General features: G+C 48.4%; 1 protein-coding gene and 1 long non-coding RNA gene across 3 annotated transcripts in view; one reads left to right on the forward strand and one right to left on the reverse strand.

Moving 5' to 3' along the window:
• Positions 1–4,519: 4,519 nt before the first annotated feature.
• Positions 4,520–13,150, reverse strand: LOC142827060 (uncharacterized). The gene is made up of 2 exons (XR_012901435.1): positions 12,376–13,150; positions 4,520–8,518 (listed from the first exon to the last, which is right to left on the reverse strand). It is a non-coding gene; the product is annotated as an uncharacterized LOC142827060 (long non-coding RNA).
• Positions 13,151–13,655: 505 nt separating this feature from the next.
• Positions 13,656–27,863, forward strand: part of NSMAF (neutral sphingomyelinase activation associated factor) — a 63,574-nt gene continuing 49,366 nt past the window's right edge. For both annotated transcript variants that reach the window (XM_075920652.1, XM_075920653.1), the window contains exon 1: positions 13,656–13,786. In XM_075920652.1, the coding sequence (XP_075776767.1) occupies positions 13,734–13,786 (53 nt within the window). In that variant the 5' untranslated portion in view covers positions 13,656–13,733. The remainder of the gene's footprint in view (positions 13,787–27,863) is intronic.

The following is a 27,863-nucleotide window of genomic DNA, read 5'->3' on the forward strand; positions in this document are numbered from 1 at the left end:
ACTAGCTAAATATGTTTGAAGAACATAAACTCCTGGGATAAAATCCTAGTTCCATTGAAGTCACTGGGTTGTTTGCTGTTGGTTTCAATGCACTCACACACATTTATTCTCAGATTCCCAGTTATATCTCCAGATTCTACATTCTAGTCTGGGATTAGGATGGAGTGCTCTCTTCATTTGGTGAAGAAGACATCTGTTTTCCTCTAGTTCTTTATTTGTAAATCATCTAACGCATTCCTCATAAATCAGTCACCTCACAAAATCAGTGATTTCTGTCTGCAGACAAATCATCAACTTATTTAAGTGTTCCAGAGTTCCAGGCCATAAAGAGAAAAAAAGGAAGAGTGGCCAAGCCAAGATTTTCCAAACTGTGGCCTAAATCCTTATGTAGGTTCCTGAGACATGTTACCAGAACCCTTAAAGCAAGCATGGATCACTGGTCAGATTTAGTCTGACATTTGCTATGTTCTAGCATGCATGATGTTACCCCTATCACAAACTTATTAAGCAGTACACGCGAGAAAACATTTCTATAAATCTGTCTAGCTAGCTAATAAATCCAAAATATTTCCACAGCACCCATACTGTAGTAGCTAATCACTATAAAGTTGCCATTTTGATTTTATTGAATGATTCTTAAAATAAACTTTTATTGTGGGCTGAAGTACAGGCATATTTCATTTTGAATGTGTTGTAATAGAATTGCACCAGCAGGGGGAGGTCTAAATCAAGCTTCAAGGAAATATTGAAATATATTTATATTTATAAATATTCCATTATAATACAAATAATGGAATCAGATAGGCTATGTTTACACAGCAGCATTATTTCGGAATAACTGACATTATCCAAAATAAAAAAGTGCGCCTCTACAAAGCCATTATTTTGAAATAATGGTGAGATGGAGGACTTCTTACTCCAACTCCTGTAACCTTCATTTCATGAGGAGTAAGAGAAGTTGAAGAGTGTTCTTCCTTCAGCTTCCTGCTGTGTAGACAGTACCAAAAACCAAATTATGCTATTTCAACTTAAGCTGCGCAGTTGGCATAGCTGAATTTGCATAGCTTAATTCGACTTTTGCCCTACTGTGTAGACAGACCCATAGAGAACTTCAGAACCCATTTGAGAAGTAGAGACCCCTGGTGCCTGCAGGGGCAGAGGATCTAAGGAGCTTCACCCAGAAGGGCAAGAAGGCATGTGAGGACATCGCATTTAAAATTTTAGTGGCGGCAGAGAGAAATGGTACACCTCCTGAGTGCTACCACACGTCACCTATGACATCAAATGTTCTCAGAGAGCCAAATGCAAGTGCCTGAAAAATCAAAGGGAATACATAAGGGCTGTGTCTACACTGGCATGAATTTCCGGAAATGCTTAAAACGGAATACTATTCCGTTTTCAGTATTTCTGGAAAAGGAGCGTCTACATTGGCAGGCTGCTTTTCCGGAAAAGCCCTTTTTCCGGAAAAGCGTCTGTGGCCAATGTAGACGTGCTTTTCCGGAAAAGAGCCCCAATCGCCATTTTTGCGATCGGGGCTTTTTTCTGGAAAAGACTACTGGGCTGTCTACACTGGCCCTTTTCCGGAACAGTGTTCCGGAATAAGGACTTATGCCCGAGCGGGAGCAGAATAGTTTTTCCGGAATAGCGGCTGATTTTGTACAGTAGAGCTTCGTTGCTTTTCCGGAAATTTAAGGGCCAGTGTAGACAGCTCGCAGCTTATTCCGGAAAAGCGGCTGATTTTCCGGAATAAGTGGCCCAGTGTAGACACAGCCAAGAAGTACTAAACTATGACCAAGATTCTTCCCCCCCCCCCCAAAAAAGAGTTTGATTGCAATTATAAGGATGAATTAAAAAGTATGTAGTAGGGCAACAGCCCTTAGTGTTAAAGTGGTAGTGCAGACATGCCTAATAAAGCTATGGTTGACTTCTAAAGCAATTTTGTTTGCAGCATGCAATACCCCTAAATATATGCATGGAATAAAAAGTACTGTAGATATATGTTATAGGCAGTATCCTAAGAGTGACAGAATTACTGAGATCTGTCAATCCCAAGTGTTTTTCAGGGCAGACCCGGGAGGTAATCTCTGTCATGTTTATGGTCTCTAACTCTTTCAGAGTTCAGACAGCACAGGTATGGATAATTTTCCTGTGACTTTGTTTCAGCTCCTTCATTCAGCTTCCAGGACTATAGGATGAGCTTCCTTGCAGATGGCATTGCCAAAAAGTGGGATAGGGCTATTAACCAATCCTTTGTATTGCAATGTGCCTTGACTTAGATAGTCCTTTTTCATGGGCAGGGTGGCGCAAAGCAGTGTGTGTATGTGAGTGTGCGCGTGTGCGTGTGCAGGGGGGGGGTCAGAATGCTCTTCTAATCTGAAGCAAAATGCAGGACAATGTAGCACTTTAAAGACTAACAAGATGGTTTATTAGATGATGAGCTTTCGTGGGCCAGACCCACTTCCTCAGATCAAAAAAAAAAAAAAAAAAAAAAAAACTTCGGTTCACACAAGTTCAGAAGACATTTTTTCAAAGGCCATGTCTACACTACAGATAAGATCAAAGCTGATGCAGTCGATTTTCCAGGGTTTGAATTAGCTGATCTAATGAAGACATGCTAATTCAAACAGAGAGGGCGCTCCTGTTGATGCCGGTAGTCCTGCTTCTATGAGGAGTAAAGGAAGTGGAAGGGAGAGTGTGCTCTTCCCACAGTGTGGACAGCACCAAAATTTGAGTTAAGATACTTTGACTTAAGGTACACACATAAGGGTATGTCTACACTACCACCCTAGTTCGAACTAGGGTGGTAATGTAGGCAACTGGAGTTGTAAATGAAGCCCGGGATTTGAATTTCCCGGGCTTCATTTGCATCTTGCCGGGCGCCGCCATTTTTAAATGTCCGCTAGTGCGGACTCCGTCCCGCACGGCTACACGCGGCACGGACTAGGTGTTTCGGACTAGGCTTCCTATTCCGAACTACCGTTACTCCTCATTTCACGAACTAGGGTGGTAGTGTAGACATACCCTAACATAGCTAAAGTTTAAAAAACTATTAATAGTCTAGTAGCACCTTAAAGACTAATAAAACTGAACTTGTAGATCTTAATTTGAACTTATTCCCTACTGTAGACCAGGCCAAAGTTATAAATCAAAACTTACATATACTTATAGCATGGAATACAGACATTACAGTTAAGATTACTGCATGTGGAAATTTAATAATGTTCTATAATATAAATACCAAATATGGTTGTATAATATGAATACCTATTCTGAGCAACACTAATATATAAGACAACTGGTCTGGTCTCTAGCTACGAGTTTCTCAGTTCTTAGTGAATGCCTGCAGCATGGGCAAGAGCTGGTTTGGGGTCACCAGCATCACAATGAGCACATTCTTTTATTTATGGGGTTTTTTTCTCTTAGAATTTTTTAATATTTTAATTACAGGAATATAATATTAAGAGCTGCTCAGTTTATTTCCTGCATATTGCGGAGTGATGCAGTCCTGAGCAGATTCACACACATTACTGTTTCAGCTCTTTAAATATAAGGCCCCTGAAGTTAGGCTTATTATAATGAGGCAGCAGTGTCAAACAAAGTACTTCTCTTTCAAATCATACCAAGTGGAGACATTAAGTTTGATGCTTTAAAAGTGATATAGCATTTATGGATCCAGGGCAGAAATGTTAATTTTGTCTTGAAAAATGTTCCATACACACAAGCAGAATTGCATCTCTCTTCTAGGATAAAAATCAGAATCAATTTAAAATAAACAACACTACTTCTTCCTCTCTTCTCCTAACCAGTCAGTTGTTACAGAGATAGGGGACTTTTCTTTTTGAAGCACTCTTTTTTTAGTGTTCCGAATAAACTTATTTCCTGGAAAAGTCTTATTTTTTAAAAACACTGTGAAAACAAGAAGGCTATTGTTCTCACTGTTGCTTTCTATACATGTTGTAAAATAGGAGATAACTATACTACAGAGGGCAGACATGCACTACATAATTCTGGTCTAGTGTTCATAACTACATGATCTCTTAGGGCCTGTTTTGCACAGACTACTAAATCACGCAATATCAGATTTTGCGTAGAACTTGTTACCTTGAGTGTGTTCTTTACATTTGGTGAATCAGGTTACAATTTATGCAAGAGAGGCGGTTAAAAAATGGTGATCTTGATCACTGTCAGCCGATGGTCAGGGCAGTGTGTGTGGTCTGTGTGTGTTATACACTCGAGTTTTCAACTTCTAGGACAGAGTCCCTTCGCAGCAGGCAGCCTAGGGAAGGCTGACGGGTGCCCCAAGAGTTCGCAGGGAGAGCTTATTACACCTGAGTCTTTAGCTGCTAGGATGGGGTCCCTTCGTAGCGGGCAGCCTGGAAAAGGCTAACGGGTGCCCCAGGGGTCTGTGCCGTGGAGGCAACAGGACCCAAACGCCCAGCTCTGCCTGTGTCTGCCCCTATGACCGTCTGGAGTTCTTTTAATAGTGTCTGGTTCTGTTACAGCAACAGGAGGAGTCAGGTTAAAGCTTAAACAGTTACAGGTTTATTAAAGAGACTTATAAAGCATGTGGTTACAATGGCTATTGTTCTACTTCTTAACTGCTAGCAAATACAGGTCTTAAAGTGGTTACAAAGGAAAAAGAAGATAGAAAATAATGGTACCAAGTGACAGCTTAATCTTTAAAGAGCTCTATTCTATGCATGCACTAAAAACAAAAGGACACATACAGGTACAATTTTTACCCCCTTCTGCGTCGCTCAGTCCCAGCGTGTCAGGCCAAGGCCGGTCATTCAATTCCCCGGGAAAGACGAATACGAGACTGGGCGTCCCCATGTGGACCTCGGGAGGCAATCACCTAACCCGATCAGCAGGTAGATGGTAGATTGATGCTCAGAATGAGTGTGCTGCTGGGCCCATCTTTATACCCGTGGGGTCACGTATTTTCTTTCTTATCTATGGTGCCAAATTGTGCTGGTTTGTCTTTGTGACACCAGTCTTACAAGGGAGTTGTGAACTTAATTTACACTTGTAAGAGAGATAACTAAATTGAGGGTACTGGAAATTCTTTACTCAGCGGGAGATTCCTCTCCCAGGGACGGTTGTGTGATTGTATCAACATAGGTGCCAGCCAAGGGGAGTTCTCGCAGCCTCTAGGTTGTTCATTGGCTGGATCACCCTCTCTTATCTGTGTTTACAGTTATCTAGGGTCAGATGAGCCAGCATATCCGGGCCTCTGTCAAGGCATCAAAGACTATGCTGATTTTATTGCTCTCTGTGTCCTGTGTGCTCCAGGCACCTCAGAGGGGCAAGTAAGATGGATGTGACGGGAGGAGGGCGGGTGTCTCTGTCTGGCTACAATCACATATGGGGAACTGTTACATATCTAAATATTTCTTAGAAAATTAATCTTGCTCCTGAAGCTATTTTACTGAATTAGGATGGTGGCAAAATATGAATCCTTCTCATCCTCTAACACAGTGGTCCCCAAACGGTGGGGCATGTAGGAATGTCTGAGGGGCATGATAGGGCATTAACCTGCCCCCATAAGGAGGCAGGGTGGGTGCGCCACCTAGCCCTGTTTTGCTTCTACCTCTGTTCTGGCTCACACCCAGCCTCCAGCTGTGGGTATGTGTACACTATAGAATTTTGTCGGAAAAAGTGCTGTTTTTCTGACAAAACTTGAGTTACATCCACACTGTAATCGCATTCTTATGAAAGTAAATTGAAAGAACAAAGGGGTTTTTCCGACAGCAGTACTCCTCTTTCTACGAGGAAGAATGTCTTTTCCGAAAGAGCTCTTTCGGAAAACGGCATGTGTGGACAGGGAGGAGGGTTTTCTTTTGAAGGAAGAGGCTTCCAGGAAATAACACAGGTGCCCTGGTGGACACGCTGTCCAAAGTAATCACAACTCTGTAGTTCCTGTCTCCTGGAACCTCTTAAAGCTGCAGACACCCTGGACAAGCCTTGTGGCAGAAAGCCAGACTGAGAGCAGCATCCTGACTGTGTGCTTCTTCCTGCCACAGGCCTTGCCAATCATGGTGGAGCCACAAGCCCCCCAGATCTCCTAGCCCTCACAGGGAGCAGCCCCAGGTGTTCCAGGATCCACCCAGTGGAACCAAAAGGCGAGCACTCTCCTGGTCCAGAGCGGACATCCTGCCCCTCCTTGAACTGTGTGGTGAGGAGGAGACATTGCAGGATCTCTGTCCAAGCACCGCAATGCCAAGATCTTTGAGCGCATGGCTGAGTCCCTGGCAGAGCATGGACATCCATCCCGGACTTTAGAACAGGTCTGGAGTAAGGTCAAAAAGCTCCATCAGCGATACATCAGGGCCAGAGATCACAGCTTGCGCTCAGGCACAGGAACCCACACCTACCCCTACTACCAGGAGCTGCTCCAGATCCTGGGGGGGGGGGGGCGGAGAATGTCTTCCTCATCCATCGTAGTAGACTCCGGCCTTGAGACCCACATTGTTGCCTGGCTGGAGGTCACGGCAGAGGAGGAGGAGGACCACAGAGAGCAGGAGGAGGAGGCGGACAAGACAGACACCATCACCCTGTCGTGCAGCAGGCAGCCCCTCAGCATGGGTAGGATCCTGCTGCCAGGCTCAGAGGAGGCCAGACACACATCTAGCTAGGGTCCTCCTAGCACATGCCATGGCTGGAAGCAGACTAGCCACAAGGGTGCAGGCACGACCCCAGACACCCCGAAGATTGCCCCACACAACAGACGGGCATACCTGCATGTGCAAGACACCACCTGCTCTCGCAGACAGTGCTGCCAGGTGCAGGTGTGTGTGTGGACCCCAGGGAGGCCAGGCTGCCCCTGGCTCCTCTGCTGCCCATGGGATCCCACTGTGGTCAGACACTTCCCTTGCCTGCTTCTCTTTGGGCTGGGGGGATGGGGAGAAGCAGGCAACATGGTCCCCTGGGCATCTCAGGGCCCCTTTGAGGCAGGGCCTGCTGTGCAGGTCACATCTGGCCTTGTTCCTGGGACATCCCCTGTCCTCTGGCCCGAGGACTGTTGGTTGCTGCTCAGAGAGGAGGGCACAGCGTCAGGGACAGTGTCTGCATGGATGACTGACCGCCTCTCCCTCTTTGTGTGCTCCACAGCCAGACCAGCCTGGACTGAGAGGTGAGCCACGCCACCCGTGCCAGCCGCAAGAGCCCAGGGCACCTGAAAACATGCCAGGGTCCAGGAAGACCTCATGTGGCAGCATGTCAGAGTCCTGTGTGACATGCAGCAGACTCTGGCACAGAAGATCCAGGAGGACGCCGAGTGGCAGAATCATGCCCAGGACCAGCTCATGCAGCGGTGTGATAGCATGTGTGCCATCATGGGGGAAATGATGGCACACTCATCTGATGTTGCTGCTCCTGCCTACCACCCTCCTGCTCTACCTGCTATGCCCATTTTCCCTCCTCCTGGCCCCCAGGAAATGCCTCTGCTTCTTCCCCAAGCAATACTCATGCCCCCTCCCCAAGCAATGCCTATGCCTCCTCCCCCTGCCATCCCTGACCCCTCTCCAGCCTCCCTCCTCCTGTCCACCTCCCCTGTGTTTCCTGGACCCACCCAACCCCAAGTACCTGCATCTGAGGTGGCCCCCCATGCCATTCCAAGCCCCCTCCCCTCCAGGTTATGAGCCCTCCTTCCCCTCCCCAAGACAAATACAAAGTTCACGAGGAGTAACGGTAGTTCGGAGTAGGAAGCCTAGTCCGAACTACCTAGTCCGTGCCGCGTGTAGCCGCGCAGCACGGAGTCCGCACTAGCGGACATTTAAAAATGGCGGCGCCTGGCAAGATGCAAATGAAGCCCGGGAAATTCAAATCCCGGGCTTCATTTGCAACTTCGGTTGCCTACATTACTACTCTAGTTCAAACTAGGGTGCTAGTGTAGACATACCCTCCTTTGCCCAAGAACTAGTCCTATACAGATTTTTCCCAACAGTTTCCCCTAAGTTTCTTGAACGTCTTCCGACTTCTGCACGCAACGGGTGGGTAGGGAGACCTGGGCCTGCCTTCTCTCCAGGTCTCAGCCTAAGAACAGGAACACCAACTTCCTGGCTGGCTGGCGGGGCCAAGCGGCTCCTCCCGGTGCATCCACAGGTACGGAGGCCTCGGCGCCCTTCAGTCTGGGTTGGAGCAGGCAGCACGGGGAGATGGGCAAGATGGGGTGCAGTGTGAGGGCATAGGCATGGCAGGAGGAATGGCAGGAGGGGGCATGGGCACAGCAGGGAAAGAGGCGGGGTGGGGCAAGGCCATGCCATAGTGTGTGGCATAGCCGATGTGTGACATGAGGGTGGAGATGCTGTCGCACATACGGTTGCACCGCTGGAGGAACTGGCCCCATGCCTGCTGCCACCACTCCAGGTCAGCCCTGGTCTTGGTGCTGACTGCCTCCTCCATCCGCTACACGGCCTGCACATGCCACTGAAGGAGCTGGTCGCGCTGCCTGGCCTGGGTCCCTGGGTCATCATTGCTGGCGCAGGGCTGGAGGGTCCCTCTCTCCTGGCTGGTCCTCCTGTAGAGAACACAAAAAACAGTGAGGTGGTCAGTCAGCCCTGGCCACAGTGTCCCTGAGCCCCGTGACCTCCTCCCTGAGCCTCATGTTACACCACACACTATTGGCTTGGGCCCAATCAGTCATGTAAGGACTAGCTGAAAATCCTGGGAGTGAAGTGATCCTCCATGGATTGGAGCCAGGGCTACCAAGGCTGGCCTTAAGCCGATTCGGCCGAATCGGGCCCCGCGCCTAAGAGGGCCTCGTGCCCCTGAACCCGGAAGTGCCGGCGAGTTACAGAGCCAGGGGCCCTGCTCCACCAATATGTGGAGTTGGGTCTCTCCCCCAGCTCTGCTTGGAGCGGGTCCTGGACCCTCCCTGCGCGTCCTCCCACCCCGCCCCCAGAGCGTTCCCCATGGCCCCGGACCGTCCCTGCTGTGCGCAGCTCAGCACGGCTCCGCCCCTGTCAGCTGCTGCTGCTGCTTCTATGTGCAGCATTGCTGGTGGGCGGGGAGGACACCCGGGTGTAATGTGACATCACGGCCTGGGATTTAAAACTCTTCAGAGGCAAGTTGCGGGGCTGCCTCGGGGTTCGGCCTCCGGGCGTGGAAGGCAGAAGGTAGGGAAAGGAAAAGGGAAGGGGGAGGGGCAAGGGTGGGAGTGGAAGCGGAGCATAGTGGAGCGGAAGGGAAAGGAAGGGGTGGAGGGGGAGGTGAAGATGCTTGGGGGAAGGGGCTAGAAAGGGGAAGGCATCAAGAGACAGGGGTGCAGGAGAGACAAATGGCAGGGGGCCAAGTGCAGACAATGAGGGAAAAGGCAGGAGGGGAGGTGTCAGTGGGAGGGGGGACAGGGTGATGCTGGGAGAGGGGAGGAGAGGGGAAGGACATTGGGGGCTAAAGGGGGAGGTGCTGGGAGAAGGCTTGAAAGAAGGGGTGGGCAAGAGAAAAGTGGGGATGGAGCAAGTCATGTGTGAGGGCACAGAGGGGCAGGAGGGGAACGGGGCAGAGAGTGGTGAGGGGGTGGGCATCAGGGAAAAAGAGGGCAAAGGGGTAGGGGCAGTAAGGGAAGGGGGAGGCACCAGGTGGATGCAGGGCTGAGGGAAGGTGCAGGTGCCAGGGGACTCTGGGGTGAAGCAGAAGGGCAGACACCGTCAGGGGAGGTACCAGCACCAGAGGAGAAAGGCAGGGCAGGTGTGTAGAGGGAGGTGTTAGAAGAGGGGTAGTTCACATGATCAAAGTGGGGCTACTGGAGGAGTGGGCACAGGGAGGAGAGAACGGCTGGTGGAGGGAGGCTGGTCGCAGGAGGGCTGAGGGCAGTGAGAAGGGTAGGAGTCAGGACAGCAGAGGAGGGTGAGGAGTTGGGGGGCAGCAGGCACCAGGGGAGATGATGGAGCAAGGAGAGAAGACATGGCAGCAGAGAGAAAAGGTAAAGGTTTATAAAATATTTATTAATAACTTGGTATGCTGCCTGCAGCCAGTTTGTTTGTGCCCCATGGTGAAGTTTGGGTTTATGTGTGGATCAACACTTGGCTGGCGAGTGGGAGCCAAAACAAAAAAGTAGTCAGTGTAATGATCTTCTGTTGATATGTGTTTTAGTAGTTAAATTCTTGGACTGTCATTGCTCATGAAAAGTGCTGTCACATGGGTAGAAATTGGGTAAATATTGCATTTTATTAATATCAGCAGAACTGACTTAAATGGGGCCAGTGTGTAGTGTAGTCTTGCCTTAATCTTTGTATTCATGCCTGTCAGTGTGAGAGAAGCTATTTGTATATATTTGCTTGCATATGCAACCACACTTAAGTTGAAGCCCTCAGCATGTTCTGTAAGTATCAGTGTGGCCCCTGGGGTTTCCAGAGTTGAGTTGCCCTAGCTCATCCCTGACTGTCTAACCTGGTCTTAAATATCTCCAGTGATGGAGAGTCCACAATCTCACTAGGCAATTTATTCCAGTGTTTAACCACCCTGACAGGCAGGAAGTTTTTCCCCATGTCCAACCTAAACCTCCCTTGCTGCAATTTAAGCCCATTGCTTCTCATCCTAATCTCAGAGGCCAAGCAGAACAATTTTTCTTCCTCTTCCTTATGATACTCTTTTAGTTACTTGAAAGCTGCTCTCGTGTCCCTTTTCGGTCTTCTCTTTTCCAAGGTAAACAAGGCCAATTTCTTCAGCCTTGCCTCATATCTCATGTTCTCTAGACCTTTCATCATTTGTGTTGATCTTCTCTGGACTTTCTCCAGTTTCTCCACGTTTCCTGAAATGTGGCACCCAGAACTGGACATGATACTCCAGCTGGGGCTTAAGTTAGATGGCTCATTCCCTGCCTAGGGGATGTGAGACTGGGTGGGTTAATTTCCAATCCTCCTGTTTATTCTTTTCCTAAGCTAGGAGGGCACAGTTGTTCTGATGGGGGACTCTGCAGGAAGGCAGCCCACACTGTCCCCTGTCTGAAACCTTGAGCAGGTGTTAAACAGCTGTCCAGCCCATCTAGAGGTGACTGCATTTCAGCGTGCCTGAAGCAACACTGCACCAGCAATGGACAGGAGAATGGCTCCCGGGCATGGCTTGCTCATGACTGCTTCAGTCCCGTTGATGGGCCTCAGCCTCTTTCCTTCCACTCCCCCGCTTTGCAATGGGGCTGTAGACTCTGGGGGAGAGGGGTGGAGGCAGGCAGAGGTGTCTCCTTGCAGCAGATGTAGACATGTCTCTGTATTAATCATTCTCTCATTGAAGTTTTTAGTTTTGTAGTGAGTCCTTTTACATGGAAACTTTGTATTGCGTCTTGGTAAAATAGTCCCTAGGACAAGTGAGGCAGAGACTGTCCCTGCGGGGTGAATGAGGTGGGAATGGATAAGGCGGAAGGCAAGCACCTCTGGGCAGTTGCAAAGATTGGAGAGGGGATGGAAGCCAGATTCAAGATCAATGAGCCCTGGGAAGTGGGCCCACTGAAAGGAGACTGGACCTGTGGATGCCTTGGGAGTCTGCAGCAAGGGCCTGCTTTGGGAAGCCCCCTCTTTGGAGGTGAATGTGGCAGCATTGAGACCATCCAAAAGCAGGCGTCACAGACACTAACTGCAGATTCATGGGACGGCTCTCACAGATCTTACACATGCATAAGATGACAGATCTGCAGGAGCGGGGGCAGTGGCGTAGTGAGGGGACCGGAGGGGTTAGTTGCCCCTGGGGAAAAAAATAATATAAAATTTAGTTAAAAATAGATGTCACGCGTTTTTAAAAGGAATATCATATCTCCCGCCTTTTGTCTATTTTGGTCTCTTTAGGCCCTCAGTTAAAATTTTCAAAAGCACTTGAGTGACTAAAGTCATTTTTGAAAATTGGACTTGGAAATCTAAGCTCAGATTTTCAAAGGTAATTAAGCTCCTAAAGAGACAGTTGTCAACTCGGATCTTCAGCCCTCGGACAAGTAGCCCAGTGAAGTGTGTGGCCGCAGTGGGGGGATTCCCTCGGGGGTAGCAGAGGGGCCGGGAGCAGCCTGGGGTCTCCGAGAGGGGCCATGCTCACAGGGCTGGCTTGCTGCGCTTTTCCCAGGAGCAGCAACTGTGTCATACAGGCAGGCATGGCTGCGTGCTGTTTGTGTGCAGCACCCTTTGTGATGTGTGGCCTGTGCCCTTGGGGCTTGGCTGCTTCCAGCCAGCATCACCCCTTCCTCCCCCAGGCAGGATGTGTGAGAGCAGCAGGGTCCCAGGTGTACCCTGGAGCTGCCTGCCATGTCCATGTGCCACACAGTCTGGCTGCATGAGGTTGCATGTGCTGTGTACTGCTGCATGGCGTGCAGCTCAAACTGCCTGACTGACGCTTCCCTCTTCCCCCTGGGCACCCACCTCCGCCGCCCTTGCGAGTGAGAAGTGAAACACTCACTGGAGGATCCATTGCCAACCTCAGATGAGGCCCAGGAGACGTCCTGGCTGCTGGGCACTGGCTCCAGGTGTAGCTCCTTGACCTTGGCCCGGACTTGTTCAAGGGTGTGGGCTAGATGTCCTTGGTTGGCCAGGGCCCAGGCCATGTGGCCAAAAATGTTGGTGTTGCGGAGATGGGACTGGGGGTAGTGGAGGCTTCCTCCTATGCCCACAGGTAAACAAGGGCCTCAACCTCAGCCCCGGCCCAGTATGGTGCGTGCTGCTTGGTGCTCCTCCGTGGCTGCTGGGAATCCTGGGATGGCTCCTGGGATGGGGGTGCTGCTGTGTGGTGGAGCTGCCATCTGTGCTGCTGCTGCTGCCGCGCGTGGCGTCTGCAAGGTGCCTCGCCCTTTAAGGGGGGGGGGGGGGAGTCTGGCAAGCAGGATGTAGCGAGCTGTGAGTGTGGGTACGGAGCATCCAAGCGGCCATCTGCGTTTTTTTCAGGGAGGCCAGTTCTTGGGCAACATCTCCCTGCTGCTTGTCCACACTGCCCTCTTGAGCAAGCAGGCTTCTTCCTCGTAGGAAGCATCAGAGAGCTTGCGCAAGAAGCCCTCTGTTCCAACACCTTACTGTAAATTTACTTGTGCAAGAATTCACGTGCAGTGTAGCTGCTCCGCAAGTTTTGGCTCAAGAAGCCTGCAGTGTAGACATAGCCAGGGTGTATTTATTTTAATAATTTGTCTGACTCCTGATGCCATAGTCCAATACACAAGTGAGTTAATCAGAGAGACAGGACCACTTCTCCTCTAACCTTTGGCTTTTTCAAAATCCTCTTTCCTACAAGATCCTGTGGGGTCAGGTTCTTTCCAGCTGTAACTCCCTGCCCATGGCCGGAGACTCCCGGAGGAAGATGTCTTTAAGGGCCAAGCTTGCTGCCATCTGGGGGGCGCCAGCGCGCACACAGCTGTGAGGAGCGGGCAGACCGTCCCCTGGCGGATCCCGGCCGGCTCTGTAGCTCAGTTACGGGCAGGGAGGGAGGCTGGTGCCAGCGGCCTGGCTTCGGAGCCGGCTCTGCGCCATTGACTGGGACGGATTGGGAGCCTCTGCCAGGCCGCGTTAAGAACCAATAAGCAGCGGTGGCCGCGGCTGGGGGGAGTGTCCCCCGCATGGGGCCGGCAGGGGGCAGGGCGCAGGCATCTCCCCGGCCGCCGCCGCTGCCGAACGCCGCGTGCAGCCGGGCCCGGGCCTGGCGAGCGGGGTCCGCTGCAGCTCGCTGCCCGCCGCGGGATACATGCTCCAGAGGCGCCCCGGGCAGCCAGCGGGGTGAGGGGGAGGCCGGCTCCGCGCTCTCCGCCCCAGGCGGGGCCTGCGGGCGGCCCCATGGCTTTCACCCGGAAGAGGCGGCAGGAGCAGCAGCTCTACTCCAAGGAGAGGTGGGGACTCGGCCGGGCCGGGCTGCCTGGGGCGGGGGCTGGAGGGCAGCCTGGGGCTGGCTGCGAAGGGGAAGCTTGGGCTCGGGCTTCTGCAGCGGGGCGTCGACAACCTCCCCCCCCCCCCCCCCCCGGGAGAGAGCAAGCGCAGATTTGGGCAGCGCGGCCACTTTTCTCCTTCCTCCGCCCAAGGGGTGATGAGCAGCTGTGGGCACCCCTGACAGATCCCTGCCCACCCTCCCGCCGTGCTGGCATAGTGCAAACACTCCCGGCCTCTCGGGAACTTAGGGCCCGCTCACGTTCAAGTCCGTTTTGCTCAGTTTCATGGGGGGAGGATTTTAAAAACCATACGCTTCATGATGTTTAACGCTGACGCGCCCTATTCTTGACATGGTAGAGATCCTGACCCCTCCTCAATGCAACCCTGAGCCCTCACAAGTTTATTGTGGGGGTGGGTTGCAGGACTGCTGCCCTTCTGCACTGCTGCTGCCAGTGGCTCTGCCTTCAGGGCTGAGCTCCCAGGCAGCAGCCACCGCTTTTCACCTGCTCCGCTCTGATGACAGTGTCACTGCCGCAAGCGGAAGTAAGGGTGACCTGGTATCATATTGCCACCCTTACTTGTGCATGGCTAATGGAAGAGCTGGGTTCTCAGTCAGCAGCTGCTACTCTTTGGCCTCCCAGCTCTGAAGGCAAAGCAGCTAAGGAGTAAGGATGGCCTGGCATTGTCACCCTTACTTCTGCACTGCTGGTGGTGGGGTGCCACCTGCAGAGCTTGGCACCTGATCAACAGCTGCCATTCTGGCTGCCCAGATCTGAAGGCAATACAGAAGTAAGAGTGGAAACACTTTACCCCTCCCCCCCCAGTTTGAGAAACACTGATCTCCCTAAGTTCCCCCAAGCTTCATGGCCATGCAGCTTCCTATTAAGTCTTGTGCAGGGGCTCAGGGTTGCATTGAGGAGAAATCTCTCTTCCCAAGTCCTGAGGGGACTGAGCTGCTGTGGCCGGAGGAGAGGAATACTTCCCTGCTGGCTGCATTACTGAGCTCCCTTGGCTGAGTGAATGGGGCCCCTCCTTGCCATCCCCAACAGAGAGCTAGCTTGGTAAACTTCAGTCCAACCTTCTTCCCCACCTTGAGCTCTTCTCCCCCAGCACTGAGCACCCTCCTGCATCCCACAGCTGTCATCCCTGACCCCACCTCCCCCCCAGGTCCCTGCCCAGATCCCTTCCCCAAATATGGAGCCCCCATCCTGCATTCCAAAGCCCTTATTCTCAGGCCCATCCCAGAGTCTTCATCCCAAGCTAGAGCCCTCAGATCCTGCATCCCTCTGTCACTGCTCTGAGCACCCCTACCACACTCGGAACCTCTTAACTCCACCTCCCATGTGAATTTTGTTACATGCACCAATATAAAGGTGTTGTTGCATATCACCTTTATGTTGCATGTCCTTTCCACATTAGTGCACATAAGAACATTCATTCCATTCAGGTATGGAAAAAATTAGAGGGAATTACTGCAAGTCTCCCCTGTCAGATCTGTATAGTATAGGTTAAAAGCACACAAAAAAACAGGTTTCATGGGGAGACCAGATTTCATAATCAGTTATGTGTTTTTCATGACCATGAAGTTGGTAGGTCCCACTTATACCTTCTGAGCAGAACTAGGGGGCATGCAGGACATGCTGCGCATGTGGGCCCACAGCTTCCAGCTGTACTCCCAGGGCTCTCCTGCTGGCTACGTTGCTAAGCAGCAGGCAGCCAGGCAGATGAAAAGGGCACAGCCCTACTCCCCCCTTCATCCTGGTCTGGGGCTGCCCCAGCCTCTAGACACCATCCCCTTACTATTTGGAAAGGAGGTGGGTGGGACTGCAGCTACATGTACCCAGCACTCTGCTGCTTTTCCTCTACCCCGACTGTCAGGGAGTGAGGGGGGAAGGTGTGTAGTGCATGTGTCTTCCTCTGCTCCAGCTCCCGGCTGCCCAGGGAAGGGACAGGAGAATTCACACAAGCTGAGTACTTCCCCTTGCTCACTGATTGTCAGGGGAAGAGGAAGGGCAACAATGACCTAGTATGTGTGGCTGCAGCCCCCTGTCTTCCCAAAATGGTGCCCTTGCCCCCCTCACCTCCGCATTCACCCCTGTATCCCCAGTTCCCTTCCCTGATACATGACTTCCACCCCCAAACTTTATTTCTGAGCCCCCTGTCCTGATTCCTGCACCCCTCATATCCCATTTGCCATCAGCCCCCTGTTCTCAGCTGTCTGCTCTGATTCCTTCATCCCCCACATTGCCCTGCCCTGAACCCCCAGTCCCCTGCCCCACACCTCCAGCCCTCTGCCCTGATACCTGCACCTCCACATCTCCCCTACCCTGAACCCTGCCATCCCCAGCCTCCTGTCCTCATTCCTGAATCCCCCAATCCCCTCTGCCTTGAGCCCCCACACACTCCACCCCATGCTTAAATTTCTTACAGGTACTGTCATATCGCCTCTCCAACCACATGCCCTGAGTGCCTCCTGGGGGGGTGCGATACAACAGTATCTATAAGAAATTTTAGTGAGCATTGACAGGAGAGGGGGACCCAAAGTCATATCTTGCATGCTGCCTCCCCGCCCGGAATAGCTAGTTGTGCCCCTGCCTCTGAGCACGTGTTAAGCACATATGTAAGCATATAAAGATCTGTTTATTGTTACATTTGGGATATGTGATAGAGTAATGTTCAGGAAAACAATTCAGGAAAAAGATAAATCTCCCATGTGTCAGTAGTGTGGGTCCCATTGTATTTGTCTTCATCTAGATTGATAATTAGAGCATTTTGGAACTAAAGTGTTTTGTAATTTTAATAAATGTGATGGTAACAATTGAATTGTTGTAAGATGATTCCGTCTTAATTAGTTATCTTCCTTCCAAAGCATGCCCGTGTCTGTATTTCTGTTTGAAGGGCTGCTATGAAACAGTATTACAATGTAATTTCCTTCCATCTGAGTAAGAATAATTCCGGTACCAGTAGAGATGGAGTAGTAAACTAATCACATGTGACCATTTTACAAATGCTATTCTTGTGAGTGCTTCTCTGCGGCTATTGGATGCATTTCACTCTTCAACCTTGGCAAGGAAACCGCACTGAATGGCTAATTAATCAATGGCTAATGGAAAAGGGGAGTCGGGGTGAGATTAGTAAAGAAAATAGAAAATTTTTCTAAAGTTATGTTCCAAAGTTTATAAAATACAAGTTAAACACACTGTACATCTGCGGTTAAGCTTGGGTTATGAGGAATTACAAGTATTGGGTTACACAGTTAATGAGATAAATATAACCAGCATTTATTTTCCCAGATCAAGGTATGTGAGATTTTTCTCAACATATGCATTAAATACAAATATCCATTGATTACTTTTTATATTATTGAATATTTAATTCTAATTTTATAATAAAATATAACTTTTATGAAATATGCGGATGCTTTTGGGGTAGTGTTGTACATTTGCCATAGATTCCTAGGAATATGCAGCCTTGAAGTTGAGATGTATAAAGCAGAGTGGGAAAAATCATGTCTGAGTAGAAGGAGAAATTTGAAAAGACTTCTTAAAGGTCTGATGGGGCAAAGGAGCTCTTGGGAAAAGAGGGTAGGAAAGAAACTCTAAATCGGTTCCACCAGATTTCTTATTTTATAGAAGAATGGTTTTATTTAAACTGTAAAAGAAACTGTGATGATACCAGGTATTGGAAAACATAGTAGAGGCTAATAGTAAAAGTGAGGAACCCACCAGCTGGGTCCATGGGCAAACTCATATCTAATTCTAGCAATACTGTAGTTGTAACTTTTTACAGTTTAATATCTGTGAATTTCAGTTCTATGCTGCTTGCTCCTTTTCAATCACTAGTTAATGTTCCATGAGCCAGTAGCTCATCTTGACTGATGTGGTTAGGTGACATCAATTTCAGAGCCAACAGTATGCAAGGGAGCGATGTGGCCAGGATGTCTGGGTGCCATTGACTGCCCCAGCTCGATGGACTGGATACCCATTTTGCAGCTGCATGGCCTTTCTATGTGAAATCAAGTGAGATTTGAACCCACAACCTTCAGAATTGTGATCATGTTATCGTACTTGCAGATATCTTTGATACTCAAATATGTCCTCCTTCCCTTTATGATAAAGAAGGCTTAAAAACATTTAAAACAGGGGTTGTCAATAAGTGGACTGCAGATCAAATCTAGACTGCTAGATGCTTTTGAATAGACCCTGATATCTTTTTATTTACATATTACCTTTATTATTATTGTTTTTATTTATTTTTCTCTAGCATCTGGACCTTGCCTTTACCTTGACCAAGATATTTGGACCTTAACAAAAAATAACTGAGTACCCTGATTTAAAGTGTTTTCCTCCTTCACTGCTCTTTAAAATCAGTAATATAAAATCTAGACACCCCAGTTTTTCGTAGAGTCCTTACTTAAAGTGTATAAAAGTGACTTGGGAGCTTTTTCATCCCTAAGGGCTAAGCTGATGAATCTCTAACAAAGAGCTTTTATTCTATTTGCGTGCTGAGTATTTGTTAAAGGGGCACAACTTTTATCCATTTTTACTTTGTGTATAATCAATTTTGTTGGCTTGTTTTCTACGACAACGTGGAGAAATATTCAAGATAGAAGTGTTTAAATATAGAAAATTGACTGAGAGGCAGGGATAGTACCTCAAACAACATTAACTCCCTTTATGAAACCAATTATGAATTAATTGTATACACACACACACACACACACACACACACACACACACACACACACACACACACAAATGTTTTAAATAATTTCAGTAAAAATCATTCCCCTTTCAGTCAAGTTTAACTTTCTTAGTGTCTGATTTCATAAAACTTTTCCAGTTATCAATAGTTTTCCAGAAAAACAGGACAAGACCAGAATTTCTTGTGTGTGGACAAACAAAGCAAATACAAAAAGCAAGATTATTTTGTATTGTATTAAAAAAAATCAAAACACCCCAAAAAAGGGCACAATATCTAATATTATCTTTTTCCTTTACAGGCCATCTCTAACAGATTTAGAACAGAAAAATTCTTTTCAGATGGGTAGACCTCAACTCTCATTTCTTTAACAGATTTATTGGAGCATAAGCTTTCGTGGGCAAAGACCCACTTCATCAGATGCAAGAAGTGGGTCTTTGCCCACAAAAGCTTATGCTCCAATAAATCTGTTAGTCTATAAAGTGCCATGGGACTTCTCATTGTTTTTGCAAATTCAGACTAACACAGCTCCCCCTCTGATACTTCTCATTTCTCTGACACTTCTCTTTTCTTCTCCCGTATGGTTTGTAAGAAAAATACTTGAAGAGCATATATTGTGTCCCTTTTAATTGACTTGAAGTAAAATCTTCTATTTCGTATATATTAACAGTGTTTGCTATTTGAAGGAAATAAAGTTTGGTTTGTAAAAAGTACACTAAAATTAGTTATAGATTTTACAAGTAAAATGATATGGTTTTATTTCCTGTAAGATCATTGTAGTGTTTATAGATTGAGTTCTCTATACTGTTGGATATCATTGTGACCAGATGGGGGAGGCACTAACTCATTGGTCTGACATCCAATACAGAGGATATTATAAACATATCTCATGATCTACATCTTGCATGCTACACTGCTTCCTGTTTAGGAAGCTTGTCTATTTCTGCATTAGTGTTCTATTTGTGTGCAAGATATTGGTAGCATGCAGGCTCTGCAGGTGGATCCTGTACAAAATAATTGTTTGACTTTTCTCCCTGTATGCTAATAACCTTGTCTTATCCTCTTGGAGCAAAATATCCACAACCAAAAACTTATTGAGGGCTGTCATATTTGAACATTTAGAGTTTTAGGTTAGGAATAACTAGTAATTCCAGCCATTGCAGATGTTACTCACATTCTGGTGCTGCAAGCTGTTCTACACAGATAGATGCCTGATAAATTCAGTGGGGCTCTTTGCAGAGGTCCACCTTTGTGGCACCTTGCAGAAATGACTTAAAGCTGCACTAGTTGGAAGCCTTACACATGGTTGCCATGTCTCAAATGAGTATACCTTTGAAAGAGTGAGTTCAGTATGTAAATGGAACTTCTGCTTATTTTATCATCCTGAAGCCTTTAAAACTCTGTAGTTCTCACTATAATTGGGCTGATGTGATAAACAGATAGCTTGGAGACCCAGTGGGAAGGGAGATGGGTGAAACCTCAAATTTTCAGGCATCTGCAAGTCAGATTGATAAGAGATGAGTTTCTCAACAGGATCCAGGGAGAACCCACTCTGCTTAGGAGCTGAGGGTGATAATAGAAATACACTTCTCGCCAAGGCATTGACCTTGGTATCCTCGGTTTCCTTTCTATCTTGTTAGTACATGCTAAAATTCTCTAAACCAGGTCTCTCGGGTCCAGCACAGATGTTGTAGAACTAGAGAGTCCTGGTGGAGGGCAAGCAGTGGGGACGGCAGGGCAGTGGGCTGCCCACAAGCAAGCTGATAGCGGATCTGGAAGACCTAGCGCATGGCTGCCTGGCAGAGTTGGGAGCTGCGGTAGCGTGGCCTAGCAGAGTTGGGAGCTGTGGCTGCCTGGAGGGTCCCAGAAACCCAGTGCATGGCTGCCTGGCAGGACCTGGAGCCACAGCAGTAATGGCTGCTCAGTGGGATCAGCAGGGTAGTTGGACCAACAGGAGATGGTGAGCTGAGGTGGAGGGCCAAAAATGACCTCTTCTGGTCTGGAAAAATCCCTCATCTGGGATCGGTCAAATCCTGAGGATACTGGACCAGGGAGAGTTTCACCAAAGGGTTCCTGAAATGCAGATTCTCCTGAGGAAAAACAGCTTTTCTCAAAGATGACACACTCTGGTAACTTTTTTTTGTTCACAGAGAGAGATGAAACTAGGGTTCAGATTGACTCACTAAGGTCTTGTTGCTTGAGAATGTCACCCATCAGCCTTTTGGGGGAGTTCAAATGAAAACATTATTTGAAAACAAAAAAAAGAGTTTGGTTCTCCACGTTTGTGCCTGTGAAGCAGTTCTAAAGCTGTGTGCCTATTTATGTGGCTAACGGTTTACACAGCACATCTGCAGAAAGGCTAGCTATCTGGAAAACTCTCTCAGAATCACAAGACCCGAGGGTGTGTTATAGTTAAGGCTGCAAATCTGTCATGAGGGTTGTGGAAATCATGGGTGAAATTGTGTAGCTGCAGTCCCCAGGCCACGTAGGCAGCTGCCCTCAGGGCCAATTCCTCAGGCAGCCCTGGGACCAGCCACATCTGTTGCTGCTGGAGCAGCCCCAGGTATAGCTGCACCAGTCACTCACTGCTTGGTGGCCTTGGGTGGGTTGGCACCAGGTGCCCTACAGAGCAGCGGGACCCCCAGAGCAGCTATAATGTAGTTGGGGATGTTCATAGTAAAAGTCATGAACAGGTTCTGTATCAGAGGCAGCAAGGCAGGGCAGAAGCAGAAGCCAGTGCTGGGGGAAGCCAGTTTAAAAGCCAGTTCCCCCCCAGCACTGTCTCTGCTCCTCTCCCCCTGCCTCTATCAGAGGCAGCAGGGGGAAGAGGGCAGGGGAGGCTCTCCAACAGCAGCCCCTGTCCATGGGGTCCAAGTGGGAAGTTGAGACCCCCCATAGACAGGCTGCTTTGTGGCAGCAGCCCCTGTCTACAGGGGGCCTAACTTCCTTTAGGAACCCTCCACGGACAGAGGCTGCTGCCGCAAAGCAGCCCTTGTCTGCGAACAGGAGCTGCTATTGTCTGGCAGGACCAATCCCTGCTGCACTTCTGCAATTTAAAATGTAGGCTGCCAGGCAGGAAGCAGGCTGCCTGGCTCCTACTGCCTTTTAAATTGCAGAGCTGCAGCAGGGTTTGGTTCCAGCATGAGGGCTACTTTCCCCTATCGAGTAATTGAGTAGTCAATAAATATTCTATTGTCAAATTGAGGTTATTTTAGTAATTCAAGTAAACATGGTGGATCTAGAGTAAGGATGGGGAACCTCAGGCCCAAGGGCTAGATGCGGCTCCCCGCTTGCCTGAATCTGGCCCCTGAGGATCAGGGATCCCCCCTGGATTGGGGAGCCTGCCTTGGCACTCCAACTGCCCCTGCCATCCACCCATGTTACTGGAGCACACACAATCTACTAGCCTGGGCCCCTCTAGGCTCTGGTGTGCAAAGGGTATGTGAGGAGTGTCTTTTTCCTTTTCAGTCAGGGGCTTCTCACTTTGCTTCTCACTTGTGTGCAGCCCCCAACTGACTTTTCTGTGGGTTAGTAACTCCTGACCCAAAAAAGGTTCCCCACCCCTAGGGCATGTCTGCGGGGGAGACCAGTATGAAACGGGTAGGCTTTCCAGTTGGTGGTTGGCACCAAGAATGAGCTGCCCCGCTTGGTGTACAGCTCAGGCTACATAACCAAGGAAGCATGGCACCCTCTAGTACTCCAGTACTGTACTGCCCGGCAGCAGCATAGGGTCAGAGACAGCAAGGAGCAGCTTCTTGCATGTGTATGCAGGGGTGGGCAAACAGACCAGGGAAGCTGCAATCAGCCAGACCTGAGGAGGCTCAGGTAAATATAACAAAATACAGGACTATGTAGCACTTTAAAGACTAACAAGATGGTTTATTAGATGATGAGCTTTCGTGGGCCAGACCCACTTCCTCAGATCAAATAGTGGAAGAAAATAGTCACAACTATATATATATAGAGAGAGTTAGTTAGTTAGTTAGTGGAAGTAGTATCAATGTGGACATTGATTTGCTTATTTTGACCTAAGTGGTGTCCAGATACCCCCACAATGCCTCACTGTGACTATGGTCATCTGGCAGCCAGGTACACTGATGCACATCCCTCCTCTTTTAAAGTCCTAAGAATTTTTTGAAATTTTGTATCCTCTTTTCTCATCTTGAAGAACTAACCTAGTGACTGTCCAGTATGCTGGCTCCACACAGCAAATGTGGTCTTGCCTGGAGTACACTGGAGGTGGTCGATCTCCTGAGCCTGTTGGAAGAGGAGGCTTCACAGGTACAGGGTTACCACAGGGACATACAGCAGTGCCACACAAAAATCAGAGAATTGCAGCAGGTGTTCCAGAAGGCAAGGGAAGCAAATAATTGCTCAGACGTGGAGCCACAGACAAACCATTTCTATAAGGTGCTGCATGCTGTCCTCTGTGGCAGTCCCACCTCCATTGCTAAGTGCTCTGGGGATACTTTGGAATCACGGGCCATCAGAATGAACCCTGAAGATGAGATGCTGGTGAGAATCGGGGCAGGAGGATGAGGGGATGTGCTGACTCCTGAACAATGGACCATTCCCAGCAATCCATTTCTGGCAAGCCTGATTCAGGGAAGGAACCTCTGGTAAGTACTTAGTTTGCTTCAATACTGCAGGGACACATCTGCTCATGAAATATTTTTTTAATCAGGCTAGAACAGGTAGTGAAATAAACAATAGAAGTACAGTTGCTCTCTGCTTCTCACGCCTATACAACTAGGCACTGGAGGCCCAGTTCAGTAGTTTATGTGCACCACGATGTGCCATGAATCCTCCATTGAGAGCTCTAAGAAACCTCCCTTGAGGTAGTCTGCAATCCTCTGCTGAAGACTTCTCACGAGGACTGCCTTGTTTCTTCCCCCCACATTAGGATACTTTGCTACATTACTGGACAATGATTTCATCAGGCACCATTGTAGAACACAGGCTAGAAGCATACGGACCTGGGCTATACCCAGATGCATGTAGGACTGTTCCTTCACAGCTTCAGTTACTTTCAAGAGTGAGGTATCAGGTACAATCACCACCTCCTGTGGAAAATGGAGGCAGTAGCCCTATCAGTTTATACTCTTGTGCAGGGCTACCTTCACCCCTGCATTGTTTTAACTTGCCCACTTCTTCCCCCTCTCCCTACCACTGGCCATACTCAGTATGGCTAGGGCTGCCACCATGCTCTTTGAGTCCCGAGAGAATGTTGTGCTTGTAACTTTTGTGGACCAAGGAGAGTGAATACACTGAGGCTGTGTCTAGACTGGCAAGTTTTTCCGCAAAAGCAGATGCTTTTGAGGAAAAACCTGATAGCTCTCTACACTGGCCGCTTGAATTTCTGCAAGAACACTGACGATCTCATGTAAGAAATCCGTGCTTTTTGCGGAAATACTATGCTGCTCCCATTCGGGCAAAAGTCCTTTTGCGCAAAGCTTTTGCATAAAAGGGCCAGTGTAGACAGCTCAGATTTGTTTTGTGCAAAAAAGCCCTGATCACGAAAATGGCCATCGGAGCTTTTTTGCGGAAAAGTGCGTCTAGATTGGCACGGACGCTTTTCCGCTAAAAGTGCTTTTGCGTAAAAGCGTACATGCCAATCTGGACGCTCTTTTCCGCAAATGCTTTTAACGGAAAACTTTTCCGTTAAAAGCATTTCCAGAAAATCATGCCAGTCTAGACGTAGCCTGAGGCTTTGTCTACACTGCGAGTTTTTGTGGCAGAAAATATGCTAATGAGGGACTCGCGATATCATTAGCGTATTTTCTGCCATTTCTTATTCTTTTTGTGCAAGGAATTTTTGCGCAAAAAGAAGTGTAGCGACTTCCATTTTGTGCAAAAATCCCATTTTTGGGAGAGACATAAGGATCTTGCGCAAAACGGAAGCAGCTATGCTGCTTCTTTTTGCACAAAAACCCTTTGCGCAGAAAGAAACGGCAGAAAATATGCTAATGTTATCATGACTTATGCTAATGAGTCCCTCATTAGCATATTTTCTGCTGCAAAAACTCGCAGTATAGACAAAGCCTGAGAATAAAACCTCTGTCCATTGTTTCCTCAATAGTGGCTGATGAGGTCTTAAGGGTCTCTTCATCCACACTGAGCCGAGTGGCTTGGCCCAATAAGGAGAAAAAAGAGGACAAGGGAAGATGTGTTCCAGAAGATCCTTTCAAGTCTCCAGTGATCTGGATTCTGAATAAAGGGCTTTCGAGGCCAGGAGAAATGGGCAAGAAGAGTTAAGTTGCTCAGGGTGCAGACATGCTGCAGTCTCTGAACTTCAGGCTGGACACATCCAGTCTTGCCTCACACATTGCCCCTCCACACACATTCCAAGTATCTTCTGGGGCTGCAGCAGTACTCCCAGGAACCCCACCCTATGACAGATTACACATAATGGCAGCCACACGTACACCCTTTGAGAGCCTCATTATGATATGTGTTTGTGAATTCCCTTTAAAGATAATTTTCCCTGTATGTATGACGTTTACCTCAGCATTACATAGCTATGTTTACATGAGTGTGGAATAAAAACTTAAGTTGGAAACTGAAAAGGTCTTTATTATTTTCCAGCATATGGTAACTGCTGCTAACATTCACTCACTGCATTTGCATTGTTAATAGTGCGCACACAGCATTCTTTGCAAGGTTCATAGCAAACAATGCCAGGCTCAGCACATTACAGTAACATGCATTACTTTGGCTCATTGTTAAAACACTCCTTCAAAGCCTCCTTGGGACAAATAGCTCCCATTGATTTCTTCTCATAGCCCTGTTATCTGGCTATTCAGAATCATCAGACAGCTGATCTACCTCTCTCCTCCACCTCTGTGGAAACTTCTCCTTTGCTTCACAGCAAGGCAGCTATGAGGATGGGGATATTGTCCTCATCTGAGGTCTAAACTCCTGAGTAGATAGTGCTAACTGCCCTTCAAACAGCAAAAGGCCTATTTAGCAATCATTCTGCATCTATTGAGCCTATTGTTGAAGCTCTCCTTTCTCTGGTTGAGGTGGCCAGTGCATTGCTTGATGAGCCACGGGAGCAAGGGGTTTGCTAGGGTCTCTCAGGATCACTAGAGGTGGGACCTCCCTAATCCAGCACCCTCGGGATCTGAGCGATTCTGAATGACCAAGGTTTGCCAGACCAGGGGAGGTCAAGGCTCCCTTCCTAGCTGTTGGCCTTTCTCTCTCTTTTCCCCCCCACCCCCTCTCCAACCCTGCCAGTACTGCACTTGTAGCCTGGGTCCAAAGCTATGCTCCCAGCGTGCTGACCCCAGCTGGGGCTGCGCTTTCACCACTGCCCCAGGCTGCACTCCTGGGCGCCAGCCCTGCTGCCTCTGGCCAGGTTGGGCTATGCTCCCCACTATGCCAGTCCTACTGCCTCTGAGGCTGCGCTACCGGGCCGGGCTGTTCTCTCCGTCACCAACCCAAGTGAGGTCTGTGCTCTCCACTATGCCATCCCCATATGCCCCACCACCAGCCCAGCTCCTGAACCTGGCCAGCCAGGGCTCTCTGGTCCAGCAATATCTGTGATCCTTCCAGACCATGAATGTTGCTGGGTCAGAGAGTCCTGGATTTTAGAGGTTCAATCTGTATTTGCATTTCCACATCCCCAATGGTAATCCTGTGGTCTTAAAATAATAATAATAATAAAAGTCCCTGCTTGCAGCTTTCAGTACAGGCCTGTATTCCTAAAGACATGTTCATAGTGTACCTTCCCTGATCAACCTGCGTTGATGTCAGTGAAACATCCCTGGTGATCCACTGGCACTTTCAATGCCATAGAAAAGTAGTCCTTTCTATTGATATACGCCATTGCAAGGTGGTCTGATGCCAAAATAGACATCTATTTATTGCCCCACTGCTGTTTGGGAACCTCCTTGCTGCAAAACCATCTAATATTTCTTGCAGTGTCAGAGTCATGATCCTTAGTAGGACATGATTAATAGACCCACACACTAGCATTACAGCCACCACCATGGTGGATTTTCTGATTCCAAATTGATTCCTGACTGATCAGTAGCAATCTGGCACTGCCAGCTTTCATACAGTGATGACTATATGCTTCTGCGCTGTGAGCCAGCTCTCATTTTGGTGTGTCTGCACTGGAGAGCTGGTGTGAGCTCTTTCCACAATTCCAGGAAAGTGTCTTTGTGCATTCAAAAGTTCTGCAGCCATTGATCGTCATCCCATACTTGCATAACGATGTGATCCGACCTCTCAGTGCTGTTCCTTGGGACCAGAACTGATGGTCCACGTGCAGCTGCTCCATGAATGCCATCAGCTATTTGAATTGTTTCTTTACATGGCGTATAGCAAGGCAGACTCCAAGGCATCTTCATCAGACTTATAGCTCAAAAAATACTGCAGGATCAGGCACATTGCATTCATAGAATCATAGAATATTATGACTGGAAGGGACCTCAAGAGGTCATTGAGTCCAGTCCCCTGCCCTCGTGGCAGGACTCAGTGCTGTCTAGACCATGCCTGATAGACATTTATCTAACTTACTCTTAAATATCTCCAGAGATGGGGATTCTACAACCTCCCTAGGCAACTTATTCCAGTGTTTGACCACCCTGACAGTTAGGAACTTTTTCCTAATTTCCAACCTAAACCTCCGTTGCTGCAGTTTAAGCCCATTGCTTCTTGTTCTATCCTCAGAGGCCAGGAAGAACAAGTTTTCTCTCTCCTCCTTGTGACACCTTTTTATATTCATAATGTTGAACACAATACTGAAAAGCATTGCAAAATCCATGGTTGTTGACAAAGATGGCCGGTATGCAGGTTATGGGGGTGGTTGAAAAGCAATACGAAATGTACTAGGATGCCTATGAAATAGTGGCATGGAGAAAATTGCATCATGGGACACCAAACCTTTCCCAAGGAGTCATTGCAAACCTTTCCGAAACACCTTGTGGTAGATGGTGGTGAATTGCACTGCTCTTTGTGTCAGTGCAAGAGCTGCTACTCTGCTTGCACTCCTCTGACACAAGGAGCATGGCGTGGGCATGCAACAGTAGTTTAATTACAGAAGCAGTGGTAAGTTGATTTAACTTTGTAATGTAAAAAGCTCTTAGTGTTGGGATGTTTGGGTTTTTTTCTCCACATGTACATTGGCTTGTGCCAACACTTTTCAACGTTCAGTGCTAGATGATAATCTTTGTTGCCCATGGTCAGATTCTCAAGCAGTTTGCAGTATGTGTCTTAGCATCTCCTCAGGCAAGATTGTTTAAAATTCCTTCCTCAGAAATTATGTTCCACTTAGTCTCCAAATAAATTTTTGGTTAACTTACTAAGATACCTGAAAAATCAAATTGGCACAAT

The sequence above is a fragment of the Pelodiscus sinensis genome, chromosome 2 (genome assembly GCF_049634645.1).
Source record: "Pelodiscus sinensis isolate JC-2024 chromosome 2, ASM4963464v1, whole genome shotgun sequence".
NCBI classification, from domain to species: Eukaryota; Metazoa; Chordata; order Testudines; family Trionychidae; genus Pelodiscus; species Pelodiscus sinensis.